Source organism: Gavia stellata, chromosome 26 (assembly GCF_030936135.1).
Source record: "Gavia stellata isolate bGavSte3 chromosome 26, bGavSte3.hap2, whole genome shotgun sequence".
NCBI lineage: Eukaryota > Metazoa > Chordata > Aves > Gaviiformes > Gaviidae > Gavia > Gavia stellata.
The window spans coordinates 238,188-255,214 of record NC_082619.1 but is presented as its reverse complement, the minus strand read 5'-3'; the positions used below and the strand labels follow the sequence as shown (position 1 = coordinate 255,214).

Sequence of the window (17,027 nt, the reverse complement as noted above, 5' to 3'; positions counted from 1 at the left end):
TGGCGGGACTCCCGGCAGGGGCGGGACGGGGCTCGGCGCAGGGGCGGGGCTCGGGGCAGAGGCGTGGCTCGGGGTAGGGGCGGGAATGGACTCGGGGAAGGGGCGGGGCTCAGAGTAGGGGCGGGGCTCGGAAGAGGGGCGGGACCGGTCTTGGGGCAGAGGCGGGGCTCGGGGAGGGGGCGGGGCTTGCGGCTCCGGACAGAGGCGGGTCTCGGCGCAGGGGCATGTCTCGGGGCAGAGGCGGGGCTCGTGGCAGGGGTTGGACAGGGCGCTGAGCAGTGGCGGGGCTCGGGGCAGTGGCGGGATGGGGCTCGGTGAAGAGGCGGGGCTCGGAGCGGGGGCCGGGCTCGGCACAGGGGCGGGGCTCGGGGCAGGGGCGGGACGGGCCTCGGGGAAGAGGCGTGGCTCGGTGCAGGGGCGGAGCTCGGGCAGGGGCGGGACAGTGCTCAGGGCGGAGGCGGGGCTCGGAATAGGGGCGGGGCTTAGAGCAGAGGCGGGGCTCGGGGAAGAGGCGGATCTCGAGGCTCCGGACAGAGGCGGGGCTCGGGGCAGGGGCGGGACGGGTCTCGGGCCACAGGCGTGGCTCGGGGCATGGGCGGGACGGGTCTAGGGGCAGAGGCGTGGCTCGGGGCAGAGGCGGGGCTCGTGGCAGGGGCGGGACAGGGCTCTGAGCAGGGGACGGGCTCGGCGCAGGGGCGGGACGAGGGTCGGGGAAGAGGCGGGGCTCGTGGCAGAGGCGGGGCTCGAGGCAGAGGCGTGGCTCGGTGCAGGGGCGGGGCTCGTGGCAGAGGCGGGGCTCGGGGCAGGGGCGGAACGGGGCTCAGAGTAGGGGAGGGGCTCGGGGCAGGGGCGGGACGGGGCTCGGGGCATGGGCGGGGCGTGGCTCGGGGCAGAGGCGTGGCTCGGGGCAGAGGCGTGGCCTCTCAGTCGTCAGGGGGCGCGCGCTCGAAACAGGCGGGCCGCACGTGGCTCTGTTGCCGTGCAGTGTCGCGCGCACGCGTGCGTATGACGCCACCACGCATGCCTCTCCCTCCCCCTTTGCCCCTCCCCGGCACCCTCGACCAATGGGGCCGAAGCTCCCGTCGTGCCTGCTTCCGGCTTCCTCCGACGTGGCCCAATGGGGGCGCGCGGTTTGCCGGGATTGGCGCGCGGGGGCCCGGCGCTCGCGTCCGCGCCAATGAGCTCGCGCCGCGTCCGGCCCGGGGGTTGCGCGAGACGCCGGAGCCGCCGCCGCAGCACCTGCCGGCGGGCCGGGACGGAACGGGCCGGGACGGAACGGGCCGGGACGGCGGCGAGGATGGCGCGGGTGCCCGGCTGGGCACTGGTCTGGCTGCTCGTCTTCTGCCGCCTGCCCGGTGCAGGTGCGCGCGGTGCGGGGCCGCCGACGGCTCGGGGTGGTGGCGGGGCTCCTGGGTCTTCTCCCGCCTGGGGCGCGGTGCTCGCGGGTGAGGTCGGCCGAGGGTGGGCTTACTGGGGAGGGCGCGGGGTGGTGAGCGGCTGGAGCTGCCGTGTTCTCTCGGAGCTGCCGGCTGCCCCTCGGTGCTTCCGCACCGTCCCACCGCCCTTCCCTCCCGGCGGCCCGTCCGGCGTTATTCGTTGTCCCAGGTACTCGGTAGCGCGAAAACGTTTGGTCTCTTGCAGTGTAGGTTGTTACTGGAAGTGTTTTTTATTTCTTCCTGTGCTGCAGAGCCTGTGGCGGTGATGTCGGTGGACGTGGGCAGTGAATCGATGAAGATCGCCATTGTGAAACCCGGGGTGCCGATGGAGATCGTCCTGAACAAGTAAGCAGCTGTTCTTTAAGCCTATTCCAGTGCTGATACCGAAGATGTAACGTGGGAGGTTTTTGTCTGCTTTACTGGGGTTTGAAACATCACGGTAAACGCTGTAAGGAGGCAATGATTTAGGGTAACGAGGTTTCAATTAACGCTCTTCCTCTGTTGTGAGGGGAGGGCACCCATCCTCGAATTCAGGATTTTCTGATTTGCTTCCTGCTACAGGTGAGCAGCTATTGGGCATCATTCAGAACAGCAGTTTAGTTTTTAACCTTACCTTAGGGGTGCTTGGTTGTGCTTTGAGGGCCTTTTAAGCAAGCAACCAAAAGCTTGTGTGGTTAAGGATGTGTTGTGGTTCAAATGCGAAGGGGCATAGTATCATGTTCTTGCCTCTCCAGTTAAGAAACCTGGTTCTCAGCTTTCCATAAAGGAACCTAGAGGCGGGTTTGTTTTGCTGCAGCTGTTCAGAACCCGTACTTGTTTGTGAAGCCAATAAAGCTCTTCTTTCACTTGGTTGCTGTTGCTGCAGCCCATTCCCAAGACACCGATCAAAAACCTCTTGTTGGGAGAGGATGTACAGTCAGGAACTTCCTTGTTTTGTGGGAGTCTAGACTGAGAGAGAATAAATGGATTTTTCACCCAGCTCCCTGAAACTTGCCAGTTGTTGATAGAATGAGGGAACTGTTTCGCTTTGCTTGCTGGTGGAGGAAAGGAAAAGTAAAGCAAGTCTTGCCTAAGTACGAAGCAGCACGTTCCAGAAAGCTACTTGTGAGCCTTTTTTCTTCGTGGCAAGCCATGTTGTTGTAGCCTTACGTTAGAGAATTGTAATGTGTTCTGAAGACATTTGGAGGTGGGTAGCGTGCACTGAGCTTAACGCACAATTTTAAGCCATTTTGTAGTTATCGTGAAATACTCACCTTGGTCTGCTAATGCATGAATTGGAGCAGAAATGAGTCATCTCTTGTGCTACAAGAAAAATAACAATCTGCCCACCAGAGCTTCAGCTGGGAATTTGAAAGATGTCTGTCCGTGTTTCGGTAAAGGTTTGCCCATGTCACGAGGAACATCAGGAGGTATGAAAGCTCTGAAGGAAAGTGTTGCTATTGCAGCCCTTCAGATGAACAGAGGCTGGCCTTCCTCTCTGTAGATGGGATCCAAGCACCTTTCCTTAGTCTTTCTGAAATGGAAACAATCCCCTTCCACGCTAGGGACTCTGTATTGAATGTTCGCATGCTTTGACTGGTTTATTCCTCTCTTTTAACACAGGGAGTCACGAAGGAAAACACCCGTGGCTGTTTCTTTGAAGGAGAATGAGCGTCTCTTTGGTGATAGCGCACTAGGAATGGTAAGAGTTCTTGTTACTCATCACGCCAGCTGCAGTTCCTGTACACAGAATAGATGTTCCCACTGCTGGGTCCTTCACAATAAATGTCTGAGCTAGGAAGTTTTATTTCTTGTCCTGTACTTCTCATCTCCAGTGTGTTACTGGCTTTCTGTACTGGCTCTTTGTGTCCAGCCTTGTGCTCCTAACTCCCATAATAAAAGCTGTTCACCATATAGCTTGGGAGATGTTTGTTTGACAACAGCAAAGCCAAAGAAATGCAGCTGGGTGATGTGCTTTTTCTTTCTGCAGTCCATAAGGACCCCCAAGGTGGCATTCAGATACTTTCAGGATTTGCTGGGTAAGCGTATCGATAACCCCCACGTGGCGCTGTACCAGTCCCGATTCCCAGAGCATGAACTGGTGAAGGATGAGAAAAGGCAGACTGTTATCTTCAAGCTGTCCCAGTAAGTGGCTGCTTCTGGGTTCCTTGTGGGTGGGACCTTGGCTACCAGGCTTCTACAGCTGACTCTGTTGTTGCTGTAATTTTCTTTCCTGTCTGTTTTTTGTAGAACGATACAGTATTCTCCAGAGGAGATGCTGGGGATGGTCCTGAACTATTCACGTGGTCTGGCTGAGGAATTTGCAGGTTGGAAGGATTTAGCTGTTTCTTGCACTATCTCTGTGTGTGTGTGTGTTACAGGATTTGAGTATATAGAGGCTGAAGGCGTTTGAAAACCCATGAATTTTTAGAAGCAGGATGTTGGGTTTCTTTAGCTGTAGACTGTAAGCAAGACTTAGCAGCTATCAAGTCATCATTTGTTTCTAATATGATGCAAGTTTGGGGTCTTAATCCTCTTCTTAGGGGCAGGCATCCCAGATCCCACCCAACCTTATAGTGAAGAAGCCTTACTGGCAATCTCTGGAGAAAGAGTAAAGTGTTTTCTCATTCACATGTGTGACTAGAGCAGAGGCACATTGGTAGGTAATTGCAGGGGAAGGTGGAAGTGGCTCTGTTGAAGTCTGTTGTAACTGGTCTGGATGGAGACTTGCTGCTGGAGCTGAACTACAATTAAAGAGCAAAAACTGCCCTCTGTTGTGAAGCTTCCTAACAGATAAGAGACTGTCATGCATTTTCTATGCTGTGTTGCTAGTGAAATACCACAGTAATGAAAATTGGGTGAATTTCATTGACATGTTTGCCTTGCATCATTACTAGGAGGCTGTGTGTTGTTTGGTTAGTAATACTAAAGCCAGTCCAAAGACTTTTTACTCTGGAGAGCGAACGTAATCCAGGGATAAAGTAAGTCTCCCCGAGGATAATATTTGATGAAATCTAAGGCATTCCAGAGCATTTAAGAGTATCCTAATGTGTGAAAGAAAGGTCAGTAGACACGTGGCTTTGCGAGAATCTGCAAAGTCTGCTTGGTTTCAACAGGACACAGCTAGATTCAACCCTAATGATCCTGGCTGCTGATGCTGCTTCAGGATTGCGTTCTGTTATGAGCCTTTACCTTGGATTCTCTGGCTTTGCTGCCATCATCCCATTATAATGAGTCTTTGCATGTGGCTACCCTGATAGAAAAACATGTTCTCTGCAACTTTTTCAGAGCAGCCCATCAAGGACGCAGTGATCACTGTTCCTGCCTACTTCAACCAGGCGGAGAGGAGAGCAGTTCTGCACGCCGCTCGTATGGCCGACTTGAAGGTGCTGCAACTGATCAATGACAACACTGCTGTAGCATTGAACTATGGAGTGTTTAGGAGGAAAGACATCAATGCCACCGCACAGGTAGGTGCAGTTGGGAGATGCAGAGAGTCCTGTGCAAGTGCCTGCACGTGGGGGAGAAAGTGCTGCAGATAAAATCAAAAGGACTTAATTGTGAGGAAGTGGACTCTGCTAGTCAACCAGTCTCCTCCGTTTTCATGTGCTCGCCAACAAGAGGAAGAGATGAAACCCTCTGTGAATATGTGGTGAAGCCTGAAAGCTTCTGGAGTGAGGGCAGGTGGCTGGGAGTTTCCATTTTGTAAACCTATGTTTGTTCCTTGCCCATCAACTGGGGAGAATAACACTAGCGATTTTCTAAGATATTGGAAGACCGACTCTGAAATTCTTGATTTTCCTGAGGTTGCAGAAACTTTTCAAGGGCAAAGCTTTGTTTTCTGATCTATGAAATGGATGAAAAAAGTCGTCTCGTCCACTTGTGTCAAGCATGACCCTGAACATCTCCTGTGTTTGATCAAAGTACGAGTCCTGTCATTATGGTATAAAGCCAGGCTAGGGAGCGGATAGTCTTGGCCTGTATCAAGCTCGGACAGCAGTGGGTTCTTTCCTTATTCATGGGGGATATCCAGGTGTTTCTGCTTCACCGTCCCAGCTTCTCTTTTCAGAATATCATGTTTTACGACATGGGAGCAGGAAGCACCGTGTGTACTATTGTTACGTATCAGACAGTGAAAACTAAGGACTCGGGAACCCAACCTCAATTGCAGATCCAGGGCATTGGGTAAGAATTCAACATGAGTTGCACCAAACCCACAGGTCTCAGGAAAGAAACCATTTGTTTCACAGCCTCTTCTAAATGTGGAATTTTGCAGTAAGGCTTCAGCACAGTAATTTGGATGGTAGAGTGGGAAACATGTGGAGCGAGAAGGCTCCAGCTGGTAATAATTCTGGTGTCGCCATCTTGTGCAGAAGGTAACTGAGAACTTCCAGGAGCCCAGGAGGCAACCAGTATTACTTAATTTGCTTCAGACTTGCTTTTTTTATAGCCACAAGTCATTTTAGCCTAATTCCATTTTCTACAGTTTCACAGAAGTGGAGCGTGTCAGTTTGAAAAAGCAGAATATCCTTCTAGAGAGGAGAAAAAATGTAGTGCGTTTGCCAAATAAGTAGGGGGATGCTGTGAATCGCCAGCCCAGCAATTTTAACTCCAAAACATTTATACTGCTGTTTCCAAGGACATACATGGGACCTGAGACAGTTATCCTTTGGCTTCTCAGCTGTTTGGCATGCTTGGCAATAAGGCCTTTACCATAAATATAATGAAGTTTCCTACTCAAAGGCTATTGTGGTGGTGAACGTTTCTTTTCTGTGTTTCATTATAATGTGTTATTTTTGGAACAACTGTTGTTCTTTCACAGTCAATCACAGCTGATAGTACTGCAGCTGCTTTTGACCACTCGCTGTTCTTCATATTTGTGAAATAATACATGAAGTTTGTTTGTATTTCAACTCAGTTTAAGTTGTTACATCCCCATTTGTTCTTTTGCTCAGGTTTGACCGTACTCTTGGTGGTTTAGAGATGGAGCTTCGTCTCCGGGACTATTTGGCGAAACTCTTTAATGATCAGCACCCTTCAAAAGACATCCGAAAGAATCCCCGGGCCATGGCCAAACTACTGAAGGAGGCCAACCGTCTGAAAACTGTCCTGAGCGCGAATGCTGACCACATGGCACAGGTCTGACCTTCTGTCGCAGGGTTTCCAGCTTTTTTAGGACTGAGGGTGGGGTGGGTTAGGGACAGGTGTGTAGGAACACTGTCCCTCTGCAGCATTGGTGTGCTGAAGAGCATCGCTCCTGGTGTTCCAGGGGTGGTGGCAGCATTGGTGGTTCCTCTCAACTTGTGCCCACTTAGTACCACTGGCCATTGAATTGAGTGAATTGGATGAGAGTTAGTCGTGTGAAGTTTGGTAAATAAACTTTCACTGAGAGAAGCTGTCTGTTACATCCACATTCCATCCTCTTGTCACCTTAGCGATGGCAGGGTTCAGAGGAGTGTGGTCAGGTCCTAGGCAGGTTAATAAAGCTGGATCTTTTGGCACGCTGGGCAAGTCAGGCAAAGATTTTGCTTGGAGAATGCTCCACGAATAATTTCATTCTGGCTGTTTTTTTTCCGGACAGATTGAGGGGCTACTAGATGACATCGACTTCAAGGCCAAGGTGTCAAGGCAAGAATTTGAGGATTTGTGCTCTGACTTGTTCCAGCGAGTTCCAGGACCTGTGCAGCAGGCTCTGAGCAGTGCAGAGATGGACCTGGTAGGTTTAGGAATGCATTAACAAGCCTGAAGTTCCTATGTGTGGAGCTGCTGACGTGTCATGATCAAAGCATCAGTGATTGTGTTATCAGCACTGCTGAGAGGTACAGATGCCTGCTGTTGTAATAGAGTGGTGTTGCTGCTGCAATGAGGTTACTTGCTGCGGTGTCAAGCGGGAGTCTGTCATGGCTCCCTGCGCTATGCACCAGAAACAAAGGACTGGGAGAAGGTGTTTCTTTCTGTTAAAAAACTTTACTCTTGGGCTGGGGGTTTGAAACACTGATCTTACCTTTTTTTGTCTCGGAAGCTGGTTCTTGTCTCTCTTCTGAAGTTTTATCTCAAAGTGCCTGGAAACAGAATTATTGCTGTTCAGGCTTCTCCTTTGAGCGCTCCCTTTAGAAGCCCTGTTGTGGACTGCAGTTGGACCAAACACGATGCAGTCCTTTGGAGAGACTTACTGCATTGTTAAATGCTCCCTTTCCAGGGTGCCAAGATGCTCTTGAGCGTCTTTTGGCTCTGGTATTCAATGCAAGACACTGAGTTACTTCAGAGCCCGGGTTCCTTCTGTTCTGGTCCAGCTTGCTGCCCAAGTCACTGGCTCCTCTGGCATTAAACTGTAGTCTGTCTAATTTTGAATCAAGTCCCACGTTTCAGGTGACTTGAAGCAGCGGTCATGTTGTCCCTGTTTGACAGACCTGACTCCAGGTTCCTCATTGTCATGGCTTGTGTCAGCCTGTCTGAGATCTATGAGGCACTGTCGTGCACTGGGACGGCAGGATGTAGCATGGGTATTCTCAGAGCACCGCATCAGTGTGTGGTGACCGGGGAAGGAGCGTAAGGAAGCCCTGAACTTAGCTTTCCAAAAGTGCTTTCTCAAGACAACGTGACTGTTTCCAATCCCTAGGATGGAATTGACCAGGTGATTCTAGTTGGCGGTGCCACACGGGTCCCCAAAGTGCAGGAGGTTTTGCTGAAAGCTGTGGGCAAGTGAGTATGTGGGGCCCCCTTCCAGTCTGTCTCCTATTGACCAAGTTGCTGTTCACAGCAGTGGCTGCAGAGCTGACATCTGTTGCTTTTCACTTCATAGAGAAGAACTGGGCAAGAATATCAATGCCGATGAGGCTGCTGCTATGGGTGCAGTCTACCAGGCAGCTGCTCTGAGCAAAGCCTTTAAGGTGAAGCCATTTGTTGTTCGGGATGCCGCTGTGTTTCCTATCCAGGTAACCCTTGGCTTTCTTTCTCTTGTGCAAGGTATGGGTAAATGGGGCTGTGCTGGGAGAAATGTGCCAGGTGACCTGTTGGATTACTTTGAGTAAGGAAGTTACGGAGATCTTTCTGCCAATCTAATGAAAGCAGAAGAAAGTCGGCCCTACTGTAGAAGTGCTGTATCCAAGGAGCCAGGCATATAGAAACATTTCTGTTGAGAAATACTTGCCTATCCCCCAACTTCTGCATGAGGTAGAGCAGCCAAACACTGCGGAAACCTCTGACGTAAGATGCCGTAGAGGAGGTTTGCAGTTGCTGAGTCCTATTTCCTGTTTGTGATGCAGGTGGAGTTTACTCGTGAAGTTGAGGAGGATGATAAATCCAAGAGTTTAAAGCATAACAAGAGGATTTTGTTCCAGCGCATGGCGCCCTATCCACAGCGCAAAGTTATCACTTTCAACCGCTACACAGACGACTTTGAGTTCTATGTCAACTACGGAGATCTGTCTTTCCTAAACGAGGATGACATGCGGTGAGTTGAGGCAAGCGTCTGAGCAGACAGCTCCGTGGCAGTGCAGTATGCCTGGCTGGAAAATTTTATTGGCAGGGAGGCCTATGAATCTGACTGGCCACCAGTGCGTATTTGCAGATCTGTTCTCAGAGTTGTATGCTTTAGCAAACCGTATCGTGCTGGTTGTGCAGCCGTCCATCGCTGCAAACGTGTCTGTGAGAGGTGGTTAGCTGTTCTGCAGCATTGTTATGTTAAGTTTTCTCTCTGCTTTTGCCTCTGTGTTACCAGGATTTTTGGTTCTCTCAATCTCACTACCGTGAGGCTAAAGGGAGTTGGGGACAGTTTCAAGAAGCACTCAGATTATGAATCCAAAGGCATCAAAGCTCACTTCAACATGGATGAGAGTGGAGTACTAAGTCTTGACCGGGTAAGCACCACCCTGTTGTGATGTTTGTCAGCCTGTGCATTTTCCAGTTCTGTCCCTCTCTCTGGTATTGATGGTCCCTGCTTAAAAGTAATTCTGTGCTCCCCTCTCCAAGGTGGAGTCTGTGTTTGAGACCCTGGTGGAAGACAAGCTGGAAGAGGAGTCAACGCTGACAAGTAAATGCTGAACTTAAATATTCATACTGACTGTTGTGTTTTCCCTGCAGTAGCTGGGATAACTAAAGCATATCATTGCTTTGAGCAGAGCAAGCACCGTGGTTTTGGGACATGGAAATTAAACTGTTAGCCATAGCCTCTGACTGCATATGCAGCTCCAAAATAGCTAAAAGCCCTTTGGAAGTGGCTTCTGGGTGCTGCCAGGAGCTCTGAAATGTCATACGCTCCTAAGGTGACTATGGCGCGCATTGCAACTTGAAAAATAAGAGTTGTTTCCTTCTTACTCAGCCACAGCTGCTGATTTCAGGAGGTCTGTCCTAACCGGAAGTCCTGCATCCACAGCATTCTTCCTTTTCATTGTCTGGGTTGTGATGCCCTGATCTGTGCTTTGCATTGCTCAGGTTTTATAATGCAGACTTCCCTATAGAGAGGAGCTGGAAATCTGTGTGTTTGGAGGTGAAGGGGAGATGCAGGGATGGCTAATGCAGCCACAGGTTGAAGCTTGAAGCTTTTTAGTCAAAGTTAAAAATTTCAGGTTATATTCCAGCAGAGGTAGAGGCTCTGCTTCTCTGAACACGCAAAACCACAAAGTGATGTCAGGGAAGGATGAGTTTCTGGAGTGTACCTAGCTAACCTACACAGCCAAGGGAGCTCCTTGGTGATCATTATGGTTGTGAGGGGAAGAACTGAGAGCTGAAGATGACTTTCTTCCTCGTTTGGATACATAATATTCTGGATTTTCTGTATCCCGTTGACAGAACTTGGAAACACCATCTCAAGCCTGTTTGGGGGTGGTGGCCCTACACCAGAGACTGGAGAGAACCTGACAGACTCGGTTCAGGTGAGCCCCAGGGTGATTGCTAGCAGGAGGGACCCCCTGGGTCTTGCTATGACTGCTAAAGAGACAGCGATTCACGTGAGCAGAATTAAAGGTGTCTGGCAGCATGTCAGGTTTTAAAATATTTTCAGAAAGTGAAATGATACTCCTCTTGAGTTTCATGTGGCATGCATTTAAAGAAACTTGTGATCTTTTGCTGGCAAGTCCAGCAGTGGTGGACTAATGTTCAGGACTTTGTTTCTGGGGAAGTCTCTCGTTTCTAAATTGTCCTGGTGCTCTAGGGATAGGCTGTTGTCTGTGCAGGTGTCTAGCAGGCTCCTTGCTTTCTCCTGGGTTGTATAGGCACAGCTGCTGTTACGCTGGCAGTAGTGATTAGGTTTCCTTCTAGTGAGATGAAGGCTCCTTGTCACAGAGTCGTGCCCTGCACTGATGTGACCCTTATTTAATATTCTAGTTCAGCACGGTCCCTCACTAATGGCTGCAGTCACTGTGAGTGCTGTTTTGCATACATGTGGTTTTTGCAGAGAATTATCTGTTCTGTGAAACATTTGCATGGAATTTCTACATTAAAAACACTGCTTTGGTTTCCCCTTTACTCACCTGTGATGACCAGGAAGAAGAAGAGAGCCTAACAGAAACAGGTAAAGAAGAGCAGGGAGAGAAACAAGACCAGAAGAGCAGTGCAGAAGATGCTGGTGAAGAGCAGGGAGAAGAGAAACAGCAGTCTCCAGGTCAGGCAGAAACCGCCCCTCCAAAAGCAGAGTCACAGAAAAAGGAAGAAGATGAGAAATTAGAGTCTCAGGTGAGCATCGGATTGAAGGAATGGGACTGTGATTTTGGTGTCCGGGAAGTGGCATTTCCTCAGTGGAATTCTTCTTCCCCTGTTAGTGCCCTGCCTTGGAAAAAAGTTGCAAAATCTGCAAATCTGTTCCCTTCCCTGAGAATGTACTTTATCTCTCACAGGATCCCAAAGGAAATAGAGAAACTACGAAAGAGGAAGAACCGTCCAAAAGTTCCAGTGACAGCACAGTTACCAAAACGGAGGAAGAGAAGAAGATCAAAGCACCCAAGAAGCAGAAGCTTGTCCATGAGATCACCATGGAACTAGATGTAAACGATGTGCCTGACCTGCTGGAGGATGAACTGAAGAGCTCGATGAAAAAGTATGTTTGAAAAGGCTCTGCTAGGTTAAAGCTCTAGATAAAGGAAGTGAATTGCTTTGGAATGGCAATAGCTCACGTAGCGCTGATGTATGTGATGTGGTGCTCATCTCAAGGCACTTGCTACCTTTGATTTCTGTTCTCTTTGTATGTTAGACTCCAAGACTTGACAGTCAGAGATCTAGAGAAACAGGAAAGAGAAAAATCGGCCAACAGCTTGGAGTCATTCATCTTTGAGACCCAGGTAAGAGGGAGATATAAAGAAAGAAATGAGAATTCCTGGAGAGCGGGTAGAAGTGTCTTAACGCAGCTTGGCTGATCTGAATGCAGGGGAGTTGTTTGAGCTGGGGGAAGCTGATTTGAAGAGCCCAGCTTTCATCTTTGTTACTTTTTCTGCTACCCTTTGGCTTCCCAAGCCCATGTGGACTTGGGAGGTTTCCTCGATACAGAGTGAACGCTTCCCTTCAGCGTGTCTAACATGCTAAACTTTGGGTTCCAGTGTCCCTTATGTGCGCTTATTTGTGTGTTTTGGAACAATTGCACTCAGGCTGTAAAAAAGCTACAGCTTCTCAAGAACTGTTGTGCAGAAGAGGCAAATAATGTTAAGTACACGTGAAATCACGGTTGTTGCAGCTTTATCATCATATACCTGGTGTGCACGTGCGTCTGTATACCTGGTGTATTACCATCATGCTCCTGGTAATGCTAGGACCAGGAGCTCAGATTTGGGAGGGTTGAATGAGAATCTCCTGACCAATGCAGGCAGCACCCCAGGAGTTCACAGTCCTGCCCAGTTGCAAGTGGGTTGTTTTATGCTTCCACACTCAGCAGTATTTCACGGGAGTGCTTGCTTTGTTCTTTTCAGGACAAGCTTTACCAAGAGGAGTATCAGTTTGTCTCAACAGAGGAGCAGAGAGAAGAAATTTCCAGAAAGCTTAGCGAGACTTCTAGCTGGATGGAGGAGGAGGGCTATGAAGCTGCAACTAAGGTATTGCTGCGTGTAGTCAGGATGCCAGTCTCCTATCCCTGACATGGAAATGACCACACAGGCTGACAGAGTATTGATCCATCTTGATCCTTTGTAATCTGGTTCTTGAAAGTTTCTTGCTTCCTCCATGCATTATGCACAGAACAAAATATGAAGTTCTTCTAGCTGTGGGTGCATCTTCAACAGCTTCAGCAGTAACCTGTTGATTCCACGTAAAGCTTAGTCACGTGGCTCTTTTTACTGTACTGAAACAGTATATTTGATAGAGAGAACGACAAAAGCTGCCATTTTAACTTCTGAAGGTTTACTATGTTAGACGGTGAACAAACTAGTTGTCTCCTTTCCCCTCTCCCCCATTTGCAGGAGCTGAAAGACAAGCTTTCGGAGCTGAAAAAGCTTTGTAGGAACCTCTTCTTCCGTGTCGAGGAAAGGAGAAAGTGGCCAGAACGCCTGGCTGCCCTGGAAAGTCTGCTCAACCACTCAACCATCTTTCTCAAGTAAGAGCAAGCTGTTGGGAAGGAGAGTTGTGCAGCTGATAACATAAGAGGATGCCAACAGAACATGACCAGATGGAATGTGGTCTGGAAGTCACTAGGCCTTCTTGAGAAAAGAAGACCAAAGCCCTGCTTACTAGTGCTCAGTTCTCCAGAAACCATTAACAGAAGCATGCAAGCTGTGTTTAAAATGGGGGGCAAGAAGTGTCCAATACTGTACGTGCCATTTGCAAGTGGATTTTTCCCTCTTGGTCGTGCGGCCTCAGTTTTTTCTATCATCTCTGTTTTTCTAATGTCGTGATAGCTGCATTTGCTGGCTCTGTATTTCATTCTTAGCATCCAGAGATTGATTTTAGAACTCAGTTTCCAGCAGATGCAAGAGACCTAAATGTAAAACGTACTAATTGGTTGATATATGCAGTGGATAGTTATTATGATTACTGGAGCTGTAAACACTGAGTTGCCAAGGTACAGTCTCTTTTGGTTTAACAGAAATGAACTTTCTTCTTATCTTTAAGGGGAGCCCGAATGATTCCAGAGTCTGACCAGATATTCACAGAAGTGGAACTGAGTACACTGGAAAAGGCCATCAATGAAACAACGGTAATAAAGAATTGAATGATTCTGGGGGAGGGTGGGGGTGGCAGTTGTTTGGGTTGTGTTTCCTGCCTGAAGTAATAGGTGATGTGCTTTCAGTCAAGGTTATGGAATAGAGTGTGCATGTCTTGTTTCCATGCCACCAGCAAACCTCTTCTGTGTTTCGGTGTTTTCTAATGCCCAGCTTGACCCCAGACTGCTTTGGGGGGATAATAGTTCTCGCATTGCATGTGGACAGTTGTCTCCAGGAGCGGTGGTGTAGCCCAGTAATCTGGCTGCCGTTTTTAAAAGCAGATGCTGGGCTTTGAGGGTTCTGTTTCTTCGTTTTGTCCTACATCTGGGTAACTAAGAAGCTGGTGGAAATGTAGCAGGGAGCAGCATTATCCTGAGTAAATTAGAAGGCCCAGGAGTGGTGACTTTGAGATACTGTGATGTACAGTGCAAAAAGCATCTGAAAAGCACCTTTTCCCTCCCATCCCACAGACTTGGAAAAATGAGACACTGGCTGAACAGAACAAGCTCTCTCCTACTGAGAAACCCATCCTGCTGTCCAAAGATATAGAGCTCAAGATAGCAGCCCTGGACAGGGAAGTGCAGTATCTTCTGAATAAGGCCAAGTTTGCAAAACCCAAACCCAAAAAGGAGAACACCACTGCAAAAACCAATTCAGGCAAGAATGCTACAGCAACTTCTGAGACTGAGAACACTATCCCTCCCACGGAGGGGAAACAAGAAGGTAAGGAGCGGGTGGGGAGTGGGTATATAACTCCTAGTTATAATTACCACATGTAGCATGCTCGTATCTCTCTGCCTTGAGTGAAAGGGAGCTAAATAAGTGAAGACAATTGTTAACTCTAGGAACAAATGATTCTCCTCTTAGTTTTCAAAGACAGCTGGGAAAATCCAGGTAGGGCAGTGTCCTTTTCCACCCACCATTTGTGTTTTGTGGTTTTGTTTTTTTTGCGTTTTCCTGTGAAGGAACAGAAAGTATATATAATGTTCCTAGGATGGTTAACTCGGTATCTGTCTGGTTGGCTGGCTGCCTTATAAGCCATCAATTCCATTCTGGGTGTCCAGAGCAAGTTTTCAAGGTTGTGTCCTATATCAAGGAGCGGAATGAGCTGTTAATGAGAGAGGTTTGTGCCTTAGATGGACCCCATTAAAAAAAAATTAAAATCTCTTGGGGCACTAAGACTTACAGTTTTCTGAACTTTTCAAGATCCTCAGGTCCTGAGTGCCCTGGTCCTTTTAAATCTAGACTGCTGTTTGTCAACAGAGTTCCCTGCCGGTTCCTCTGGCCTGCATAAGAGACCCTGCTTATAGTCGCAGCTTCAAAGGTGACTTGCCTGTGCAACCAGTGAATCTCCAGGGCTTGTAGAGACATAAAGCCTGGCACACAGAGGCAGTGAGAAAAAAGGAGCAGTTCTGTGATGCTTCTCTGAGTGTTACAGAGATCCACTGTGAGAGTGAATTACTACAGTCCTGCTGAGGCACCACAGCTGGCTTGTTTGTAAACCTCACCACTAGTCACCCAGTCTCCCTGCACCTGATATCCCATGTATTCTCCCTTAACTTCTGTGCTGTTTCTTTCTGCTTTAAACATAGACAAACCTGAGGATATCGATCCAGCCAAGGAACCTCCTACAGCTGAGAAAGTAGCAACAGATGATGAGCCTGGATCAGACTCTGGTGGGTAAATGTTTGACTAATGGTCTGGAACTTGGTAGCTACAAGTACAAGCTGTCTGTGTGCTTCTTTCCATCTCTTTAGCTGTAGGAGGTAGTAAGACGGTAGAACCCCCAAAGGTGAAGCGATTGTTAGTTGTGCGAAGAGGAAGACACAGATTTTGGTTCCTCGCTGTTCCTACGTTTCGTTGTTGAGTGTGAAGTTACAGTGTACCGCTGCCTCCTGCCTCGGCAGCTGCTTTGTGCCTTGGTCACTGCAGTTTATAGCCAGTCCCGTAGCTGTAAGCCTGTCTTTGTTAAAGAGCTGATGTGCAGGTGTGTGTATTCTGCCAGTCCTGTTGTGAGGACAGCAATGCTCAACAGATGGAGGGCAGTAATGTCTTCAGCTCTGTGGAGCTGAGTGTCAGTCCTCAAAGCATTCCCCTGACTTCTGTACCATAGACTGAGAGTTTGGTGGAATACTTAATGAATGGCAGGGACTTCCAGAGCTGCTTTGTATGCTGTAAAAACTGTTACAGTGTGTAACTGAGTTTACTTCATTACACAGGGTCCAAGAAAGAGAAGAAGACACAAGCTGGAGGAGAAAGCAGGAAAAACGATGAATTATAACACCCCTGAAATCCCACTAGTGTCAACATCTATTTATTTCATGGTTACTTTCTTGTTTTTATAATGGAGCTGGTTAGTCATGATGTAAACAGAACACAACAAACAGTCTGACAACAAAATGGGATAGAGATGTAAATTTTATTTTTTCTTTCTGGGGATTTTGCCGCTACTAACTTAGTGAATTGGTTTTTTGTTTTCTTACGTGTTTAAAGGTGGCAGTGTGCCCACCGAGAATTGTCTCAGTTTCAGTATGGAAGTCACCGAAGTGACTCTTCTGTGGAGAGAAAGCAGTAAAGAAACATTCTTAAGCTTTAGGAAGTACCTTGGAACATAAACTCTGTGCCACACCTCCTCTGGTGAAGACAAATGGGATTAATGCAGAAGCATATGTAGCTGACATGGTGTTGTCTATGCATATGAGGCCCTAGCTTAAAGATACGGTTTGATTTCAGCTGAGGGGAGGTGTGTTCTCATTTGGATTCACGGGATGGTGGAACAGAATTGGGGAGGTGGATGGTCCGTGCTGCGAGATAAGGAAGTGTCTGTTTTCCACAGACTGTTGTTAAGACCATCCCTATCCGTGCTCTGTAGCAGAGTCTGAAAACCGTGACAAAAAGATTCTGTTAATCATTTACTATAAAATAAAAAGCTCAGAAATGGCAACACGGAGCGCAAAGGAGACTGGGAGAGGAAAGGTGTTGGTGTATCTTGTAGTCAGAGTGACAGCTGGTAACGGATCAGAGAGGAGGCGCAGGGTTAGGCAAAACCAAAACTGGCAGAGTTCATCATAACTGTCCTCCTTCCTCCCTCTCTCGTGCACTCGGAGTGGCTTCATTGTGAACCTCCCTGCCCTTGGCCGCAGCCTCTGGGCTCCTCGGGACGCTCGTGCTGTTGCAGTACACGAGTGGAGCCTCTGATCGACTCACGCGGACACCTGTGAATGTGCATCTGATGTTGTTCTCCATTTTGGCCTCTCCAACCAAAAATAAAAATTACACTTCCTGCCAGTCTCTTAAAAAGGGCTTTGCTTCTTGCGGGAGGCGCGGAAAGGTCACCCAAGGGCGCGGCTGCAGCCAGGGTCTGTGCTCGGCGCCGGAACGGGGCCGCGGGGCGGGCGGGCCGGGGCGGGGCTTCCGCGCGGGGCGGGGCGGGCCGGGGCTGCCGCAGGAGCCGGGGGCGGTCGCCGGTCCCGCCGCCCGAGCCGTCCCC

The 17,027-nt window shown here is 49.1% G+C and overlaps 1 protein-coding gene across 2 annotated transcripts; it reads left to right on the top strand.

Moving 5' to 3' along the window:
• The first annotated feature begins 1,297 nt into the window (after positions 1 to 1,297).
• On the top strand, positions 1,298 to 16,807 carry HYOU1 (hypoxia up-regulated 1). 2 transcript variants are annotated; one of them, XM_059829627.1, is made up of 24 exons: positions 1,298 to 1,361; positions 1,688 to 1,781; positions 3,039 to 3,117; positions 3,406 to 3,560; positions 3,666 to 3,742; positions 4,704 to 4,885; positions 5,485 to 5,600; positions 6,371 to 6,554; positions 6,997 to 7,131; positions 8,035 to 8,117; positions 8,218 to 8,350; positions 8,681 to 8,868; positions 9,136 to 9,274; positions 9,387 to 9,447; positions 10,206 to 10,288; positions 10,899 to 11,087; positions 11,249 to 11,448; positions 11,602 to 11,689; positions 12,311 to 12,433; positions 12,797 to 12,930; positions 13,446 to 13,530; positions 14,008 to 14,260; positions 15,130 to 15,213; positions 15,757 to 16,807. In XM_059829627.1, exons 1-24 carry the CDS (start codon positions 1,298 to 1,300, stop codon positions 15,816 to 15,818), a joined length of 2,991 nt encoding a protein of 996 aa, XP_059685610.1. In that variant the 3' UTR covers positions 15,819 to 16,807. The 2 variants fall into 2 exon arrangements, with proteins under 2 accessions (XP_059685610.1, XP_059685611.1); XM_059829628.1 differs by lacking the exons at positions 1,298 to 1,361; positions 1,688 to 1,781 and adding an exon at positions 2,829 to 2,845.
• Positions 16,808 to 17,027: the final 220 nt, after the last annotated feature.

Bases quoted from the DNA above. Each gene is read 5' to 3' on its own strand.
- HYOU1 (XM_059829627.1), top strand. From the start codon at position 1,298: ATGGCGCGGGTGCCCGGCTGGGCACTGGTCTGGCTGCTCGTCTTCTGC. The intron at 3,561-3,665 runs GTAAGTGGCTGC...TGTTTTTTGTAG, and splicing joins GTTATCTTCAAGCTGTCCCA to AACGATACAGTATTCTCCAG. The intron at 11,690-12,310 runs GTAAGAGGGAGA...TGTTCTTTTCAG, and splicing joins CATTCATCTTTGAGACCCAG to GACAAGCTTTACCAAGAGGA.